We start from the raw sequence: 21,281 nt of genomic DNA on the forward strand, positions 1-21,281 counted from the left end.
TTCCCCAACCAGTCCTTCTATCTGTCCTTATATCATGGAGAGGAGTGTTCCCCAACCAGTCCTTCTATCTGTCCTTATATCATGGAGAGGAGTGTTCTCCAACCAGTACTTCTATCTGTCCTTATATCAGAGAGAGGAGTGTTCTCCAACCAGTCCTTCTATCTGTCCTTATATCATGGAGAGGAGTGTCTCCAACCAGTCCTTCTATCTGTCCTTATATCAGGGAGAGGAGTATTCTCACACATTCCCACACACTCATCACACATGGGTCAGTAACCTCATATCAGGCGACAGGCAGCGATGGTCTCCGCCTCGTATCAGGCGACAGGCAGCTATGGTCTCAGCCTCGTATCAGACAACAGGTAGTGATAGTCTCAGCCTCGTATCAGGCAACAGGTAGTGACGGTCTCAGCCTCGTATCAGGCGACAGGCAGCGATGGTCGCAGCCTCATATCAGGCGACAGGCAGCGATGGTCTCAGCCTCATATTAGGCGACAGGCAGCGATGGTCGCAGCCTCGTATCAGGCGACAGGCAGCGATGGTCGCAGCCTCGTATCAGGCGACAGGCAGCGATGGTCTCAGCCTCGTATCAGGCGACAGGCAGCGATGGTCTCAGCCTCATATCAGGCGACAGGCAGCGATGGTCGCAGCCTCATATCAGGCGACGGGCAGAGATGGTCGCAGCCTCATCTGTTAAACAGATCCGATTTTTATCAGTATACAGCCAGACTGGGACATTGGGCCTCATTCAGACCCACTCGCAAGCGGCTGTCCGCTCGCAAGTGGGTCGATGGTGTGCACTGCGCATGCGCACGACGGAGGGAGCTCCGTCGTGCGCATGCGCCAGACGCGACGAGCAAAGGATTTTCCTTCGCTCGTTGTGTCTGATCAAAGGGGGCGTGCTGTCGATGTTGATTGACAGCACGCCCCCTTTGGTGGGCGTGCCGGGGCGTGCCTGCCAGACGGAGGCGTTCCCAAGGGAACGCCTACCGTCAGAAGCCGGCCCCACTGACATCACTAGTCTGATAGAGCCAAAATCACTCCAGGGCTTGGGTCCGTCCTCCTCTATACCCCGCCCCCGGCCACAGCACCTCAGTTTGAGTTGGTGCCCGGCCGGAGTCGGGTCACCTGCGCAGGGGGGCTGCAGGAGCAGCCCCCAAAAGCTTTCTATTTTTATTTAAAAAAAAAAAAAAGCCTGTTAGATTTTTATTTTAAAACAGAGGCTCTAGTGTGGCAGCGACGGGCTGTCTATGCAGACGCCCACGCTGCCGCTCTCCTTCCCCGCTGGCGCCGCGACGCCAGTACTGCACTGGGGATCGCGGCGGGAGGCCAGAGTCCGTACTAGCCGGACTCTGGGTCCCTCCCTGGACTGCTGCCGGGGACAAGGTAAGCCGCGAGTCGCCGATTGCCTGCACATGCAGTCCTTTGCCCCCGGTCCTAGGGGACAGACCGGGGGCCGCTAGCGGTGGCGGCGGGCTCCCCCTCTGAGGAGGAATAACCCGTGGGACCACTAGACCACCAGGGATATATGGCAAGCGGGATGCCGGCAAGCCCTGGGGTTAATATGCTAGCCAGGGGAGGAAGCCTTCCCTGTCAGCGGCTCCTCCCCTCAGCTCAGCGCGCCTTTCAGCACGGAGTCTGGCGTCGCTGAGCTGCAGTTACACGGCCACTCCTCTGAGGTCTCTGGGGGCCATTTTCTACAAGTGGCAGCGCAGATCTTCAGGGAGCACGCGGACCGGTCCCCCTGTGTACCTCTCCCCTGATTAAGGACAGCGTACACAGCACTATAGCCCTCCCAGACACTGAACCTGGGCAGGTTGATTGTAGTGGAAAGGTGCAGTGAGTATATCTTCCTGCATGGTATGTGACTTTTGCTAGTGCTGCCTGTCTGTGCTTATTTTCCGCTTACTGTCAGCTTATACCTATCCCTTTACTTCTCCTACAAGCCCTACAGGTGTGCGGGGGAAGGGCGTTTCTGCAGACCTCACCTATATAAATCACGTATTTGTGAGGTCCGTCACATACAGTTGTGTGCTACACAGTGCCGTATTGTGGGCTGTTGTTTAGCACACCGGTGAGTGCGTTTTCTTCTGCCCTGTTGCCAGATATATTTTTTGACTATATAATATATTCTGTCATGTCAGACGAGGAGGTTGAGCACTCAGTGGCTCCGGTGTTGGCCTCCTGCGTACGCTGTTCTGCAGGAGTAGATAGGGAGGATTTGTCACAGGATGGCCTGTGTAGTCGATGCCAGGTGGCTCCTGGCCCATCCAGACCTTCTCTGGCGCAGGAACCACCGTGGGCGATGTTTTCTCAAGTGCTGGTGTCTATTGCGGACCGTCTGTCGGTCCCGACTGCTCTCCCTACTAGGGCGTTGCTCCAGCCGACCATCCCCCATTCCCCGGGTGTCCCGCAGTTATTGCGGAGTCCTCCTGGGTCTCAATCAGTAGGTCCCTATGCGGGGTTGCCTATGTATATACAGGCTTCCCCTGTGCCGCAGCAGCCTGTGGTACCTTTTCAGGCCCCTATGGCGACTCCTCCACCATGGGTGGATGTGCTCTCCAACTCCGTGCAAAATTTGGCGGCCGCTTCCTCGGCTTTTCAGTCAATGTTGCAGACTGACATGCCTTCTAGGATTTCAAAACGCCCACTCATGACACGGGCTGCTCAGGTATCGGACTCAGAGGGTTCCTCAGATGATGGGGAGGTCCCTGATGACACTGACTCTGACGCCTCGGTCCAGGAAATGGATACCAAGTCGTCCATTAATGTGCGAGCACTAGTTAGGGCGGTGCGAGCTATTCTTCTTATAGAGGATGAGGCACCGGTTGCTAAGTCGAAGTTTCCTAGTTTAAAAAAAACTAAGGTGGCTTCTGCGGTGTTTCCCCTGTCGGATCAGTTGACGGATCATATGGCTGTAGCTTGGCAGGCGCCCAGTAAGAGATTCCTTCCTCAGAAGCGGTTGGCTTCTAATTACTCCTTCCCTGAGGCACATTGTAAAAAATGGGAAACTCCACCGGCGGTGGATTCCCATGTCACCCGTTTAACTCGGGGCGCCACCTTACCATTACGTCGATATCCTCGCTGAAGGATCCCACGGACAGGAAAGTTGAGACTTGCTTAAAGTCTATTTACTCCCTCTCCGGGGCGGTGGCCCGACCGTCCATGGCCATCTCCTGGGTGGCCAAGGCCATTGAGGGGTGGGCCAATGCATTGGAAGATACCTTCCCGGACGACGCTCCGGATGTCCAGCGGGCGTTGTTGGGACAAATGAGGGACGCTGCTTCTTACATTGGAGAAGCTTCTTTAGATGCTAGTCTGCTGACCTCGCGGGTATCGGCTGCAGCGGTGTCTGCCCGCCGATCCTTATGGTTGCAGTCCTGGAGAGTGGACTCTGATTCAAAGAAAGGTCTGGAGGCCTTACCTTTCAATGGGGAATTACTATTTGGTCCGGACTTGGACAAAATAGTGGACACCCTGGCTAAAGCCAAGTCGGCCTTCCTCCCTTCGGCGGCACTGCCTGCTAAGGTTCGGAGTTCGGCTTTTCGTTCCTTTCGGGTTCAGGGTAAGGCGAAAGGTCAGTCCTTCCCGAGACAGTCTGCGAGTAAGACTGCCTCTAAACCCAAGAAGCAAGCCTGGAGTGCTCGGCGCCCTTCTTCCAAGCAGGAAGATAAACCTGCGGCCTGATGGGACGGGCCTCCCTCTGGGGAACCTCAGAGTGGGAGGCCGACTTCTTCTATTTGCCCAGTGCTGGCACAATACCACCACGGATGCCTGGGTTCGAGAAGTGGTCTCCCAGGGGTACGCCCTGTCTTTTCGGCACAGACCACCCCACCAGTTTTTCTGCACAAGTCCTTCTCAGGACAAGACCAAGGCGTTACAGGTTCAGGAGGCTATAGAGTCCTTGCTGAAAGCAGGGGTCATTGTTCCCGTTCCTCTATCACAACGAGGGACGGGGTATTATTCGTCTCTGTTTCTGGTGCAGAAACCCAATGGTTCTCATCGCCCTATCCTCAACTTGAAGTCTCTGAACAAATTCCTCAGAGTTCCCAAGTTCAGGATGGAAACGTTACGTTCCATCATTCTGGCGATGGAACCGGGGGATTACATGGTGTCCCTGGACATCCAGGACGCCTACCTCCATGTTCCGATAGCATCTTCACACCAGCGGTATCTGAGGTTCGCTATCCTTCAACACCACTATCAGTTCCGGGCGCTACCCTTTGGTCTCTCCACGGCACCGAGGGTGTTCACGAAGATTATGGCGGTCATGGCCGCACATCTTCGGAACCAGAATGTACGGCTGCTGCCGTATCTGGACGACCTCCTGTTGCTGGCGAGCTCCCCGGAGGTACTGCTTCAACATCTCCATCTGACGATCGCTTGCCTGCAAGCACACGGGTGGTTGGTAAATTGGAAAAAGTCCTCCCTGATTCCATCACAGCGGATGGTTCATTTGGGAGCCCTGCTGGATTCGCGTCAGCAAAGGATCTTCCTGACTCCGGAGAAGGTCGCCTCCCTACAGCTGCGGATACGCAGCCGCCTGTCGGTCCATTCGGCTATGAGAGTTCTGGGGTCCATGGTGTCGACATTCGACATGGTGGAATTTGCCCAGTTCCATTCCCGGCCCCTGCAGGGGCTGATTCTGTCAGAATGGAACGGGTTACCTCACCGGATCCGCTCTCAGGTGCTGGTGTTGTCTCCGGACGTTCGGCAATCTTTGGCTTGGTGGCTTCAGACAGCTCATCTGGTCGAGGGGCGCCCATTTTGGATCCCGGACTGGGTCCTGCTCACGACGGATGCCAGTTTCCGGGGTTGGGGGGCAGTGACCGGCTCTTGGTCGCTTCAGGGTCGTTGGTCAGCGGAAGAAGCACTTCTCCCCATCAACATCCTGGAACTGCGGGCAGTATACAGGGCCCAGCAGTCGTCCGGCCCCGCTCTTCACGGAAGGGCGGTACAGGTGCAGTCCGACAACGCCACCACGGTGGCGTATATCAACCACCAAGGCGGAACTCGCAGTCAGGCAGCGATGTCGGAGGTGTCTCGTATCCTGACTTGGGCGGAGGGTCACATTCCAGCGATCTCGGCGGTCTTCATCCCCGGAGTCCTCATTTGGGAGGCGGACTTCCTCAGCCGTCACGACGTGCATCCCGGGGAATGATCGCTTCACCCAGAGGTGTTTCAGCTACTCGTGGACAGGTGGGGACTGCCGGAGCTGGACTTGATGGCCTCCCGTCACAATCACAAGTTGCCCGTTTACGGGTCAAGGACAAGAGACGCAGGCGCAAGTCTGGTGGACGCGCTGTCGGTGAAATGGACGTTTCACCAGGCGTATCTGTTTCCTCTGATATCCCTGCTTCCTCGGGTTCTGCGGAAATTCAAGCAGGACGGCGGCATGCTCGTGCTGGTAGCTCCGGCGTGGCCCAGACGTCCTTGGTACTCCGATCTCAGGAGCCGCTCCATCGACGCTCCGTACCTTCTTCCTCAGCGTCGGGACCTGTTGTCTCAGGGGCCCTGCCTTTACCCGGATCTGGGTCGGCTGTCTTTGACGGCGTGGCTCTTGAGACAGCCGTCTTGAGGTCTCGGGGCTTCTCCAGTTCGGTTATTGGTACCATGCTCAGGGCACGCAAGCCTGCTTCAGCACGGATTTATCACAGAGTGTGGCACACTTACTTTCAGTGGTGTGAGTCCAGACATTATGATCCTCAGGTATTCCGAGTTTCTAGGATCTTGGAATTTCTTCAGTCAGGATTGGATCTCGGCTTACGCCTTGCATCTCTGAAGGTTCATGTGTCCGCCTTGTCCGTGTGGTTTCAACGGCGGATTGCAATACTACCAGACGTTCACACCTTTTTCCAAGGTGTTCTCAGGATCCAGCCTCCCTTTGTGGCTCCTTGGGACTTGGCGGTGGTGCTACGGGTCCTGCAGGGTCCTCCGTTTGAGCCTCTTGAGGCGGTGGAGCTCAAGTGGCTGACATTTAAGACGGTTTTTCTCCTGGCAATTGCTTCGGCCAGGAGGGTGTCTGAATTGGGGGCGCTTTCCTGTCGCCCTCCTTTCCTGATTTTTCACCAGGACAGAGCGGTGCTCCACACTCGTCCAGAGTTTTTGCCCAAAGTGGTCTCGAAGTTCCACATTAATCAGGAACTTGTTGTGCCAGCTTTTCAGTCCCCTGATCTTTCAGCTGGTGAGACTTCCTTAGATGTGGTCCGTGCGCTTAGAATTTATGTAGACCAGACAGCTTCGGTTAGGAAGTCTGATTCCTTGTTTATCCTCTTTGGTTTTCACAAGATGGGTTGGCCTGCCAACAAACAAACGTTAGCCCGTTGGCTTCGTTCCGTTATTTGTGAGGCTTATGCACAGGAGGGCTTACCTGTGCCAGCCTCTGTTAAGGCTCATTCCACTCGTTCTGTGGGTCCCTCTTGGGCTGCTAGACGTGGCGCTTCTGCTGTTCAGCTGTGTAAGGCGGCCACTTGGTCTTCAATTCAAACGTTTTTGAGGTTCTATGCGTTTGACACCTTCGCCTCTCAGGATGCATCCTTTGGGCGCCGGGTACTCCTTTCAGTACAGGAGCGTCCCCGCCCTTAGTTGTACTGCTTTGGGACATCCCCAAGGTCAACCCTGTGGACCCCCTATGGACCCTGAAGTAGAAAACAAGAGATATGGTAAGAACTTACCTTTGTTATCTCTGTTTCTACGAAGTCCATAGGGTCCACAGGGCGCCCGCCCTGACGCACCTGGCTTCAAATGGGCTGTGTGGCTGGTCACCGGTTTTCCGTCTCCCATTTCTGTGAGTATGGTTTCTTGTGTGTTCCAGTCTTCCTTCTCTCTGTTTAGTCTCCTCCTTCGGCCTTGGCTGCTTACCAACTGAGGTGCTGTGGCCGGGGGCGGGGTATAGAGGAGGACGGACCCAAGTGCATCCTGGGAGCAGCTAAAGCTTTAACTGCGTGGTGCCCATGGATCCAGATCCAGCTATACCCCAAGGTCAACCCTGTGGACCCTATGGACTTCGTAGAAACAGAGATAACAAAGGTAAGTTCTTACCATATCTCTTGTTTTTTTATTACCATATTAAATTTGTTACTCTGACTTCCAGCGCTTCATTAATTTATATATACATGTAATAAAGGAGGCCCTGCACTTTAATGGAACAGGAATGCTGTATAATATAGACTCTCTCCATAAGCCGAGCTCACTACCAATCCCGCTACTTGCTTCTGGGCCTATAGCCCTCCTCGGCTAACATGTAGATGTGTCTGTACGCAGTGTGAGGCACCGTCACTTAGTATTGAGGCCCGAGGTGTTGTGTGCCTCGATTTCTGTGAGCTGTGGGTGGGGTTAGAGATAAAGGGGCCATCCTCCTTGTTTGGTGCCTCACAGCACTTTGGGATATAGTTTACCGGTGCCTCTGCCTCAGGGAGGTTCTGATGTAGCGGCACATGAAACCATTGCTGGATCTATATGCTGTATACACTGAACACAGACAGGAGGCACCAGAGGAACAACAGGTGTCAGTGTGATGTGTAATACATGTCCGGCCACGCTGACTGTGCCTCCTATCACCGGTTATTATTTTCAATTATTTTTTTAAATCCTAATCTGCCGGCCGTGGTTTAGGATGCGGGCTGTACTTTCACAGAGATATGTCAGTGTGCAGCAGGCAATTTAGGAATAACTGATGTTAACCTCTGCCATTCAACGGACAGTAAAATACTAAAGACGCCCTGCTGGCAGTACTACATATTATCACACATGTATAGAGGGTAATCCTGTGTGCGAGGCCTCCTGTCCTCTCTGCCTGCTATTCCCCACTCTGGCTCTTCACTACTTTTGCTCCCAGTTATAAAGCACAGTGGAAAACCCTTGCGCTGTATACATCGTAATCACACCCTGGATGTCTGTTCTCTTTCTCTAGGCACAAGTAGCGGGGTCTCCTCATTCCTCACCAAGCCATGGTGCCAATCGCTCCATGCCAGTCCGCTCCACGTCTGCCAGCTCCACACCTACCCATGTTCCTCAGGACTCCATAGCCGGACTAGGAGATGTACAGGAGGCATTTGCACACGGTAAGTGTTTGCCGGTTGCGTGACTAGTATAGAGGTGACATTACTATCAGAGTCAATGTAACGGAACATGATTGTGGTCCCCGCTCCTCCTTAGCTGTATGTGGGTCCAGCACGGACACCGTACACCACTCGGCTTCAGCCGGGACCAACAAACGATTCCAGGCAGCTCTCTTGTGTCTATAACACATTTCATAACCAGTTGTAGTGCTTACACGTGAGATCGGTGCTGTGTCCGAGGCATGAGGCACTGATTCCTGGTGGTGGATGACGTTTTATGTTTTGACTGGCTTTCAGGTACCAGGAGGAATCTCCGTAGTGATTTACCGGTGGCTGCAGATTCCATTACTAACACCATGTCTTCTCTGGTGAAGGAGCTGCATTCAGGTAGGTGCCCGGCCTGCTGGCCTCAGGTATTAATCCCTGTACACCAGCAGTGGGTGAGACGCCGTCAGTGCTGGGACATGCAGAATACGTCTGGCTGTCTTGTGCCTCAGGCTCCTCTGATACAGACTGGTGTCCTGCATTCATAATGTTGGTGTGCGTGAGCTCCTTGTTGCACAGTGACTGAGAGCTCTGATACTGAGCCTGAGGACCTCATTCAGAGGTGGTCGCAAGAAGCGATCACTCTCTCTGAATGAGGGCGGCCGCTTCTAGCTTTATGGTGTGGCCTCCTGGTCGCAAGCTAAGCTGTGGGTTACCACCCACAGCTTAGCTAGCGACCAGACCCTAAGGTTGGGTCTGGGTACTCGCAAGCCCCAGAGAGCTTTCTGCTCTGATCGGCCGCCCACGAAACAGTAGGCGTTCCTTAAGGAACGCCTCCGTTTTGGAAACCACCACCCCCCCCTCGGCCCGCCTACAAAAAGGGGCGAGTTGTCGATCAACATCGACAGCCGCCCCTTTTGTAGCGAGCTCCGGAGCGACAGAGTTTCTCTGTCGCTCCGAGGCTTGCGCACGCGCAGTGCGGCCGCTGTGCGTGCGCAGGGCCACCCATCGACCCGGTTGCGAGCACATCGGTGCTTGCAACCGGGTCTGAATGACCCCCTGAGACTTTCCAAGGTTACTATTTTTGCTTCTTGTGCATTAGACAAGTCACTCTGTGTCCTCATAAGCCTTGTCTCAGCGTTCTGTAAGAAATATGTGCTTTATATAAGGAGGAAAATGTTTGCAGCTCCTCCTGGACCTCACGCGTTCCACATTATACCTGCAGCACTTTACACAACCGGCCCTCCAGGATTAATGCTGTGTGACTACAGCCAGGGCTTTAGTTTAGGCACCCCCGGGGGGAAAGTAGTGTTAGGCACCCCCCGGGAGTGTTAGGGTTCGGGGAGGAAGGGGTTAAGGTTAGGCACCCCCCTGGGAGGAAGTTAGGGTTAGGCACCCCCCCCCGGGTAGGTTAGGGTTAGGCATGACAAAGGGAGGGTTAGGGGGGGAGAGGGTAGGTATAGGGGACTTACCTGTCTGCATCGGGGTCCTGAACTGTCGGGCTTCTGTTGGCATATGACCCATTCCGTTATTATTATCCTATTAAATATAGGATAATAATAATAATAATAGAATGGGTCACAAGGGTTCCGCCGCACTTTACGAAGTACGTAAACAAACGAGTACACAAGAAACGGTTATTAACAGTACAAAACAATGCAGGACAAGGACATGGTTTATAAACATTGCTACATTAATGATCATAACACTTAAATAAGCAGCAGGACGTTAGCAACCAAGCACATGAGGGAAGAGGGCCCTGCTCATGAGAACTTACATTCTAAAGAGGAGGGGCAGACAGACAGGGGTGACACAGATGGGTTAGACAGCGAGGAAGGCGTGTTGGGTTAGGAGGAGAGCTGGAAGGCTTTGATGAAGTAGTGGGTCTTGAGAGCCCATTTAAAGATTTGTAGATAAGTGGAGAGTCTGATAGGGAGAGGGGAATAGTTCCAAAGGTAGGGAGGCGGGAGTGTACGAGGAAGTAATCATTTGGCAGGAGAGGCGGCATGCATTTGTGGAGCGATGTGGGTAGACGGGAGAATATTGGGTGAGGGCTTTGTAAGTGAGTGTAAGAACCTTGAATTGGGAGCCAGTGGAGGGCTTGTAGAAGAGGGGAGGAAGATGAGTCGAGCAGCAGCATTGAGGACAGACTGGAGAGGAGAGAGATGGGAGTTGGGGAGGCCAGATAGGAGGAGGTTACAGTAGTCCAATCTGGAGATGACCAGTGAGTGTATGAGGGTCTTAGTTGCCTCGAGGGTGAGAGAGGATCTGTTCTTGGAAATATTTTTGAGATGGAAACGGCAGGACTGTGAGAGGTTCTGGATATTAGGTATGAAGGTGAGGGATGAGTCCAGGATAACTCCCAAGACAGCGCACTTTGGGGCTGGAGGAGATAGTTGTGCCATCAATTGATAAAGAAATAGTGGGAAGTGAGATTATACGAGAGGGTGGGAAGATAATCAGCTCTGTCTTAGACATGTTCAGTGTAAGAAAGCGCTGGGACATCCAGGAAGAGATAGCAGAGAGACAGCTGGAGATACGGGTGAGGAGAGGGGGAGAGGTCAGGGGAGGAGAGGTAGATCTGAGTGTCATCAGCATAGAGATTATATTGGAGGCCAAAAGTGCTGATGAGTTCACCTATAGAGGACGTATAGAGAGAGAATAGTAGAGGTCCAAGAACAGAACCTTGGGGAGCACCTACTGTTAGTGAAAGTGGAGGGGGAGAGGAGTCATGAGAGGAGACAGAAGGAGCGGTCAGAGAGGTAGGAGGACAGCCAGGAGAGGGCAGTTATTAGTATCAAAACACTGGTTTTATGTATTGTGTACAGTATGGCAGACAGGGGAGGGGGTGTGTATTGTGTACAGTATGGCAGATAGGGGAGGGGATGTGTATTGTGTACAGTATGGCAGACAGGGGAGGGGGTGTGTATTGTGTACAGTCTGACAGATAGGGGAGGGGGTGAATGAATGATGATCTGATTAGTGTGTAATAGAATCCTCTCGCACAGGATGACTCACCGGCTGCGGGATCCCGATGAGTCAAAATGCCGACAACTTCAAACAGTAAGTATTAGGATTAGGGCTAGGCTGCGTGCAGGGAAGGTTAGGGTGCTGGATGGGATGATTAGGGTTAGGCGGGGGGAGGGGTTAGGGTCTGCTTTACAATACTTACAATTGCCAGGATTTTCATCTTCATTGTGATGCAGTACCCAGTTGATGATTGAGCCATGGGAGGGGGGTGAGTGAGGTGCTGAGAAGTGTGCATATGAATTAACTCTATTATCTCTCTGTCATGACTCACAATGGAGCCGTGCGCGGGCGTGCGTGTGTGCGCGTGCGTGTGTGAATGAATAATGTGCTGATCCGTGGGTGAAGGAATGAGGTCTACTATCTCTCGTAGTTGATAATGAAGTCAAGGGGACTGAATGAAGTGCTGAGGATGTGAAGGAATTAACCATATATCCCATTATCACGGCTACACAGTGGATGAATAAACAAGAGAATATATACTGTGTGTGAAGGAATGAATTCTATCCCACTCTCTCCAATTGACAAAGGAGAAATAGAGTGGAGATTATGGGTGAATGAACTGAACTAGCTCTCTCGCAGATGATGATGGAGTAAAGGGGATGGGGAGGGGGTGTGTATGAATGCCGTTAATTTTTATGTGACGGATGGGACCCTTTTCCCCCTCTCTCAGAGCTCGTGATTGAGACTGGAAGACAGGAGGTTGAATAAATGAACAAGGTACTGATTAGTGTGTTAAGGAAAGAACCCTATCCTGCTCCATCACAGTTGACCATGAAGTGTGTGGAGGTTGTTAGTTAATGAGATGCTGATCAATGGGTGACGGAATGAATTCAATCATATGTCTCACAGCTGACCAATATTATATGGGGGGGGGGTGTTATCCAACAAGGTGCTGCTCGGTAGATGAATGCTATCTTCTCCCTCTCACAGCAGATGATGGTGCCCTTGGAATGGGGTGGGGGGTGGATGAATGAGGTGCTGATCTCTCTCTCTCTCTCTCTCACAGTAGATGATGGTCCCCTTGGAATGGGGTGGGGGGGTGGATGAATGAGGTGCTGATCTCTCTCTCTCTCACAGTAGATGATGGTGCCTTTGGAATGGGGTGGGGGGGTGGATGAATGAGGTGCTGATCTCTCTCTCTCTCACAGTAGATGATGGTGCCCTTGGAATGTGGTGGGGGGTGGATGAATGAGGTACTGATCTCTCTCTCTCACAGTAGATGATGGTGCCATTGGAATGGGGTGGGGGGGGTGGATAAATGAGGTGCTGATCTCTCTCTCACAGTAGATGATGGTGCCCTTGGAATGGGGTGGGGGGGTGGATGAATGAGGTGCTGCTCTCTCTCTCTCCCAGTAGATGATGGTGCCCTTGGAATGGGGAGGGGGGGGTGGATGAATGAGGTGCTGATCTCTCTCTCTCCCAGTAGATGATGGTGCCCTTGGAATGGGGAGGGGGGGTGGATGAATGAGGTGCTGATCCCTCTCTCTCTCTCTCTCTCTCTCTCTCTCTCTCTCACAGTAGATGATGGTGCCCTTGGAATGGGGTGGGGGGGTGGATGAATGAGGTGCTGATCCCTCTCTCTCTCTCTCTCACAGTAGATGATGGTGCCCTTGGAATGGGGTGGGGGGTGGATGAATGAGGCGCTAATCTCTCTCTCTCACAGTAGATGATGGTGCCCTTGGAATGGAGTGGGGGGTGGATGAATGAGGTGCTGATCTCTCTCTCTCTCACAGTAGATGATGGTGCCCTTGGAATGGGGTGGGGGGGTGGATGAATGAGGTGCTGATCTCTCTCTCTCTCTCACAGTAGATGATGTTGCCCTTGGAATGGGGTGGGGGGTGGATAAATGAGATGCTGATCTCTCTCTCTCACAGTAGATGATGTTGCCCTTGGAATGGGGTAGGGGGGTGGATGAATGAGGTGCTGATCTCTCTCTCTCTCACAGTAGATGATGGTGCCCTTGGAATGGGGTGGGGGGGGTGGATGAATGAGGTGCTGATCTCTCTCTCTCTCTCACAGTAGATGATGGTGCCCTTGGAATGGGGTGGGGGTGGATGAATGAGGATGATCTCTCTCTCTCTCACAGAAGATGATGGTGCCCTTGGAATGGGGTGGGGGGGTGGATGAATGAGGTGCTGATCTCTCTCTCTCTCTCACAGTAGATGATGTTGCCCTTGGAATGGGGTGGGGGGTGGATAAATGAGATGCTGATCTCTCTCTCTCACAGTAGATGATGTTGCCCTTGGAATGGGGTAGGGGGGTGGATGAATGAGGTGCTGATCTCTCTCTCTCTCACAGTAGATGATGGTGCCCTTGGAATGGGGTGGGGGGGGTGGATGAATGAGGTGCTGATCTCTCTCTCTCTCTCACAGTAGATGATGGAGCCCTTGGAATGGGGTGGGGGTGGATGAATGAGGATGATCTCTCTCTCTCTCACAGAAGATGATGGTGCCCTTGGAATGGGGTGGGGGGGGTGGATGAATGAGGTGCTGATCTCTCTCTCTCTCTCTCACAGTAGATGATGGTGCCCTTGGAATGGGGTGGGGGGGATGAATGAGGTGCTGATCTCTCTCTCTCACAGTAGATGATGGTGCCCTTGGAATGGGGTGGGGGGGAGGATGAATGAGGTGCTGATCTCTCTCTCACAGTAGATGATGGTGCCCTTGGAATGGGGTGGGGGGGTGGATGAATGAGGTGCTGATCTCTCTCTGTCTCACAGTAGATGATGGTGCCCTTGGAATGGGGTGGGGGGGTGGATGAATGAGGTGTTGATCTCTCTCTCTCTCTTTCACAGCAGACGATGGTGCAGATGAGGAAGAGGAGAAGATACAGAACGGGAAGGACAGAGGTGAGTTACATACTTACGGCCCTGAAGGACCTTTGGAAAATGATGGCATTGGTTCCTGCGTCCGGGTGGTCAGACTCACATACTTCATGGTCTGTCCATTCCCTCGGTAGGAAAGCAGCACAGATAAATGGGGTTTCTCACTTTTTAGTTATTTTATACAGAGTTTAGTTCTCAGTATATGACAGATTCCCAGTTCTGTATGTAATTCCCAGTATCTTTGTGCTGTAGCAAATCTATAATAAAAGGCCATGCTATAACCCGCACGTAAACTGGGCACAAACCACTGTAAGAATAAAGGCAGAGGAAGGCAGCGCATTGCGTCCCACGTGCAGAGCTCCTGCGGATCTGGGTCTCGTGTACGCCAGGCACACGTCTCCTGCACACCCGTGCCCATGTTGTAAACGGTTTTGTTTTATGTACAACAAACACCGCGAATTGAACTCCTAACACCAAACCCCTTATAATGCAGCAAAAAAGCTCAGTGTGTGCCCGAGCCCCAATCCGTGTCAGCAAATAGCCAATCACAAGTGGTACATTAGTGCTGGCACCCGTCATCATCATCATTTGTACCTGACCACACTCACATAATGTGTCTATGCTATTGTTTCCCACTGCGCACGTGGTCCCCGTTCTGTGACCGCACCCGCAGTGTACTCCACCCATCCAAATGGGTGCAAACGCATATGCCTCTTCCCTGGGCATGCCCACTGCAATACATGCGAAAACGCCAAATGGCGCAGTACTCCTCGCTTCCAGGATCGCTCATTAGTTGCCGGCAATATTCTTCCTGTGTCATTAGTGAGGGGTGTTTGACCTTATATCATCCTCTGCCTTCCAGGATAAATGTCCTGCACGGAAGAACAAGGTGATCCAAGTAAGTGTCTGTTCCGTGGGCCGCCCACATGTCCTGTCCGTGACGCTGCCCCAGACGTGAGTGTAACACCCTGCTCTTCCCCACAGGCTCAGCGATTCCTCCTATATCCATCCAAACGCAGCATCTGACCAGCCACAGCCAGCAGAGAGACGAGCAGCGAGGGGGACCTTGTTAGTGCATGCTCGGTTCTCCATGTAACATACAACATGCGTGTTACTGGGCCATGTGTCATCATGTCTTGCAGAAGCTGGAAGGAGTGAGTGTTAGTGTGCTTGTCATGGGTACAGAGGCCTGGGACACTGTGATCGCACTGACACGGACATGCGCTGTATGTACTGAGCGACGCAGGAAGGCGGTACATTTCATGGTCCGAAGTTTACAAATTAATAAATGTGTCTGTCTGTCAAGTCTCTGTGTGCTGCGTCTTACGCCGGTCCATGACCGTGACGGGACGTGTGTGTGTGTGCACCCTGGAAGGCATATAACATGTTTCCGTCTTCTCACCAGACAATGGCAGTCTTATGTCACATGTGTTCATGATGTCATCAGGCGGTAGTAGCCATGTTTCACAAGGTCTGCAGGTAGTAGCTGTCATGTGACGTTATATGATGACATCAGGCAGTAGCAGTCATGTTTAATGACGTTGACATCATGACTATCGATCTTCTGGTGTCGACATTGTCACTGTCTACATGGTTTCTGTATCCCTGTATGATGTCATTAGGCAGTAGTATTCATGTTTCAAGATGCCTTCAGACAGTAACTGTCATGTAGAATGATGTCTTCTGGGAGTAGCAGTCATGTGACATGTATGATGTCATCAGGCAGCGTCAGTCATGTGACACGTAGCAGATACCCGTCTGTCTCTATAAGACGGAATTGTCTGGTCTATGAGCTCTGCGAGGCTGATGCAGAGCTGGGAAGAAACTGAGCATAAATTACCCCAAATAAAAAAAGTGCAGGGAAACACCAGCGTATACCACCCACATGCAGAGCGGCTTATGCTCCTGCCCGGAAACACCAGCGTATACCACCCACATGCAGAGCGGCTTATGCTCCTGCCCGGAAACACCAGCGTATACCACCCACATGCAGAGCGGCTTATGCTCCTGCCCGGAAACACCAGCGTATACCACCCACATGCAGAGCGGCTTATGCTCCTGCCCGGAAACGCCAGCGTATACCACCCACATGCAGAGCGGCTTATGCTCCTGCCCGGAAACACCAGCGTATACCACCCACATGCAGAGCGGCTTATGCTCCTGCCCGGAAACGCCAGCGTATACCACCCACATGCAGAGCGGCTTATGCTCCTGCCCGGAAACACCAGCGTATACCACCCACATGCAGAGCGGCTTATGCTCCTGCTCTCCTTGTGTCCCGGCAGGTGCGGTAGATACGCCTTTTAATGGCGTACAGGCTCCTACATTGTGGTTTGCATGGGTGCATTTTGGCGGCGCGCTTTTACTGAACGTTTGCTACGGGAGAACGCCCCCTTCCTACACAGTTCCCCCTCTCCGATCCTCAGGTTCGATGTGTGCAAAATTGAATAGCATTTCCCTGCAAGGTGCGGCTAATTAGCCACAGGGTAAACCCTGCAATTAATTGGATTCCCCCTTGGAATAATGAGTTGTACAAATCACAAACAACAGAAGTGTTTGAGACAAGAGTCTACATCCCATCAGAGTTACAGTCCAGGAATCTGACATGGTCCCAAGTGACTGTGTGATGTGTATAGTAATGATATAGTCTGGCTGTCATGATAAGACCGATGCCCAGCACTCACCATATAATGACCTTTACCCTGCTTTATAGAGCACTTGTGAGGCTTACAGGTTCCCCGGGGGCAGGGACAGAGGTTTACATTTGTGGGCCCCACAGCCCAATGTACTAAATTACTGGCCAGAAATTCCCATACACACATAGGGCCAGGCTCTATCTGTGCATATGGGAGTTACGCCCCTGCCTGCAGTGCCCATGCCAAAATATCTGACCTCCTCCCAACAGGCTATGTAACTAAAGCGTTACCTAAAGACACTGTGACGCATTTCGTATACTACCCATAGGATATCTTAGGTTATGGGCAAACATATGCAATAATATACCATATATATTCATATAATATAGCTAATTGCACAAGGTGATCACCTGTAGTATTTGCAGCAGTAGGTCCATATCATAGTGTTCTATTCACACTGTAATTGTAACTCCCATTTAGGACCTTTCCTCAATGCTATATCTGTAAAGAAGAAAACAAGGGGGAACAAATGATGAAGCATGTTTGGAAAGAAATTCTCTATACTGAAAGTTTAAAAATGTGTAAATATATTTAAAGTATAATACACATATGACAAGCCTTTAACAAGTGGTCTGCGGCTCCTGCCTCCTGATGGCGTTTCACTAGGTAGTTCCAATCCAAGACCGGATTTCATTCAGAAAGATTCTACCGTCTTCAATAACTCCATCACATGCAACACCTTTCGTTCTCGGCAATGACTTAATCATGAAGCCATTTCTGATTGCGAAACGCGTTGGTTTGGGAATACAGAGATCTCCGGGAAAAAAAAAATCCGGCCGATTCATCCAACGTGAAAGAGGCAGCTGAAATGTATCTATGAGGCGGCACACATTGCCGATATCTTAGTATGCAAACAGCACTGGTTTTCCACATATCATGACGCATCCACTTAAGACCTGCAATGGAAACTTTATTACATAAAAGAAACATACACCCTATTGTCAGTTACTTCAGTTCTATCTGCATCAAACCATCAGGCAGTGCCACCAATACTAAAAATCAATGGATGTCCTGCACTTTGATTGTCATATGCTCCATTTTTACTGCCAATGGATTGGGAAAACAAGTCGGTGTGGTGGTAACTGGTTTGTATGGGATGATAATGGGATTGTGAGAACTAGCATTGATATGGTGTGCAGGTCACTGGCTTGATGGTGCGATTGGCAGAACTAGCTGGTGTTATGGTGTGCTGGTCACTGGCTCTTATGGTGGGAATGGGAGAACTAGCTGGTGATATGGTATGCTGGTCACTGGCTTGTATGGGGGAATAATGGCTTTGGGAAAACTAACCAGTGATATGGTATGCTGGTCAGACTTGTATGGGATGATAATGGCATTGGGAAAACTAGCTGGTGATATTGTATGCTGGTCACAGACTTGTATGGGATGGTAATGGCATTGGGAAAACTAGCCGGTGATATGGTATGCTGGTCACAGACTTGTATGGGATGATAATAGCATTGGGAACACTAGCTGGTGATATGGTATGCTGGTCACTGACTTGTATGGGATGATAATGGCATTGGGAAAACTAGCTGGTGATATGGTATGCTGGTCTTTTTCCTGTATGGGGGGATAATGGCATTGGGAGAACTAACCGGTGATATGGTATGCTGGTTACTGTCTTGTATGGGGTGATAATGGCATTGGGAGAAGTAACCGGTGATATGGTATGCTGGTGACTGGTTGGTATGGAATGATAATGTGAATGGGAGAACTAGCCAGTGATATGGTGTGCTGGTCACTGTCATGTATGGGATACTTTGATTGAGAGATCTACCTGGTGTGCTGGTCATTGATGTGTATGGTGGGATTGGCAGAACTAGCCAGTGATATGGTGTGTTGGTCACAGACTTGTATGGGATGATAATGGCAATGGGAAAACTAGCTGGTGATTGGCTTGTATGGGATGAGGTTGAGATTGTGAAAACTAGCTGGTGGTATGGTATGCTGGTCACTGACTTGTATGGGGTGATAATGGCATTAGAAGAGCTAACCGGTGATATGGTATGCTGGTCACTTTCCTGTATGGGTTGATAGTGACATTAGGAAAACTAGCTGGTGGTATGGCAAGCTCGTCACTGTCTTGTATGGGATGATAATGGCATTGGGAGAACTAACCGGTGATATGGTATGCTGGTCACTTTCCTGTATGGGATAATGGCATTGGGAAAAAACTAGCTGGTGATATGGTATGCTGGTCACAGACTTGTATGGGATGATAATGGCATTGGGAAAACTAGCTGGTGATTTGGTATGCTGGTCACTGACTTGTATGGGATGATAATGGCATTGGGAAAACTAGCTGGTGATATGGTATGCTGGTCACTGACTTGTATGGGATGATAATGGCATTGGAAGAACTAACCAGTGATATGGTATGCTGGTCACTTTCCTGTATGGGATGATAATGGCATTGGGAAAACTAGCTGGTGATATGGTATGCTGGTCACTGGCTTGTATGGGATGATAATGGCATTGGGAGAACTAACCGGTGATATGGTATGCTGGTCACTTTCCTGTATGGGATGGTAATGGCATTGGGAAAACTAGCTGGTGACATGGTATGCTGGACTCTGACTTGTATGGGATGATAATGGCATTGGGAAAACTAGCTGGTGATATGGTATGCTGGTCACTGACTTGTATGGGATGAGGTTGAGATTGGGAGAACTGGCTTTTGATATGGTATACTGGATACTGACGTGTATGGGCCTGTGGTGGGGTTGGGAGAACTAGCTGGTGATATGGGTGCTGGTCATTGGTTTGTATGGGATGATAATGGGATTGCATTTACTAAGTGGTTACTAGTATGAATGAAATGTCACCTGTGATCCACAGTGGAGGGGCATGGAGCTGCTCAGGGCAGCAGGGGAGGAGACTGTGGCATGGAGCTGCTCAGGGCAGCAGGGGAGGGGATTGTGGCATGGAGCTGCTCAGGGCAGCAGTGGAGGGGATTGTGGCATGGAGCTGCTATGGGCAGCAGGGGAGGGGACTGTGGCATGGAGCTGCTCAGGGCAGCAGGGGAGGGGATTGTGGCATGGAGCTGCTCAGGGCAGCAGGGGAGGGGACTGTGGCATGGAGCTGCTCAGGGCAGCAGAGAAGGGTACTGTGGCATGGAGCTGCTCAGGGCAGCAGGGGAGGGGACTGTGGCATGGAGCCTGTGAGAGCAGCAGGGGAAGGGTCTGTGGCATGGAGCTGCTCAGGGCAGCAGGGGAGGGGACTGTGGCATGGAGCTGCTGAGAGCAGCAGGGGAAGGGTCTGTGGCATGGAGCTGCTCAGGGCAGCAGGGGAGGGGACTGTGGCATGGAGCTGCTCAGGGCAGCAGGGGAGGGGACTGTGGCCAGACATGCCCGCAGCTATCAGGCACTTCTATTCGCCCCTACCCAAGCAGGAATGCTTGTAAATAAATAAAAGGAATTATATTATTATCCCTTCCAGCAAAGCCAGACATATATAATTATTATTACACTGGGGGTGATCTTCCACCCCTCAGTTATCTGGCAGCTTGTGATAGTGACATGTAAGGTGTGCATTTCAGAGATTTCGGTCATATTGCGTGAAATAATCCTGGTGCACATACAGAAGGTGCGCCTGCAGCCCGGGCCAGCCTCTCTGTGAGTAATATTGTAGATGGGGGATGTGTGAGACACTGCGCAGTTCATTTGTTCATCTCTTGTAAACTAAAAGTCCTTCATATGTTGGAACTTGGAAGCAAACCTTGAACCTTTTAAGCCATGTCATCTGCCACATAACTGAATAAATGACTTTCATTGTGACAAAGCCACTCTGCTTTCCTTCTTCTTTCTTTGCCACCTGTAGATTTGTCATCATTCTTCAGGTTCCCTGGGGGTGACGAGTGGTCTTGGTGGCATGTGTTAGTCACTGGGACATCTCCTTGAGGTCAGAAAAGAACATTTGCCAGGTGAGCTGTAGTACAATCTCCCTGAGAGTAAATATACTGTATACAGAGCCCGAGGATAAGGTATCTATTGCCCTGCCAGGACAAGGTATCTTCTAGAGAATATATATTCTGTGTTGTAATAATGGAAACATATTCAACCATAGGGTCTGGAAGGGTTGGCTATAGTACATACTGTACGTACATTGTAGAGGTTTCATCAAATAATGAGCAGGTATGAATGGTATCTAGCAGAATTGCTGGTAGACCGGGGTCCACTCTACCATGGCTAACAGGTAAACCTGTCATCTGCTCTGTAGTCACAGCTTTGTGTCCAGGCCCTCAGAAGATCATTCCCAGCCAGGTAAGCTTCATCTCACTACTAAGAGACCAGGAACATAACATGCGTGTGTCCTCCAAGCTCATGCAGGAATACCACAACGATCCACGTCCAGAATATGTATCTGTGTCCATATGTCTTCCACGTATCTCAGGAGTCCTGACCAATGTCCCAATCCAGGTGAAGAATACAAATACAGCAATTAATCACAATTATTAGATTACTAAGGCATGATGATGCAATAGACGTATCTACGTGATATAGAATGGGAAAATCCCAGCTGTGGGAGAGGTGGAGATGACCATGAGCCATTTATCATCTTTAGGACATTGCCACTCGGGGACACCAGAGGTCTTTTGCTGCATCTTACATTGTGGGAGAAAAACACTGTAATTATTAGGGGTGTGCACCGGCCACTTTTCGTGTTTTGGTTTTGGATCTGGAT

At 51.2% G+C, this 21,281-nt stretch overlaps 1 protein-coding gene across 1 annotated transcript in view; it reads left to right on the forward strand.

Annotated features, from left to right (window-relative positions):
• LOC148453821 (dystrobrevin beta-like) overlaps positions 1-15,192 on the forward strand; it is a 33,313-nt gene extending 18,121 nt beyond the window's left edge. The window contains exons 2-6 of the mRNA XM_088461649.1: positions 7,913-8,063; positions 8,358-8,447; positions 13,870-13,923; positions 14,762-14,797; positions 14,884-15,192. Coding sequence (XP_088317775.1) covers positions 7,967-8,063; positions 8,358-8,447; positions 13,870-13,923; positions 14,762-14,766 — 246 coding nt within the window. The 5' untranslated portion in view covers positions 7,913-7,966 and the 3' untranslated portion in view covers positions 14,767-14,797; positions 14,884-15,192. The remainder of the gene's footprint in view (positions 1-7,912; positions 8,064-8,357; positions 8,448-13,869; positions 13,924-14,761; positions 14,798-14,883) is intronic.
• Positions 15,193-21,281: the final 6,089 nt, after the last annotated feature.

The sequence above is a fragment of the Taudactylus pleione genome, unplaced genomic scaffold, assembly GCF_031769625.1.
Source record: "Taudactylus pleione unplaced genomic scaffold, aTauple2 ptg001085l, whole genome shotgun sequence".
Lineage (NCBI taxonomy): Eukaryota > Metazoa > Chordata > Amphibia > Anura > Myobatrachidae > Taudactylus > Taudactylus pleione.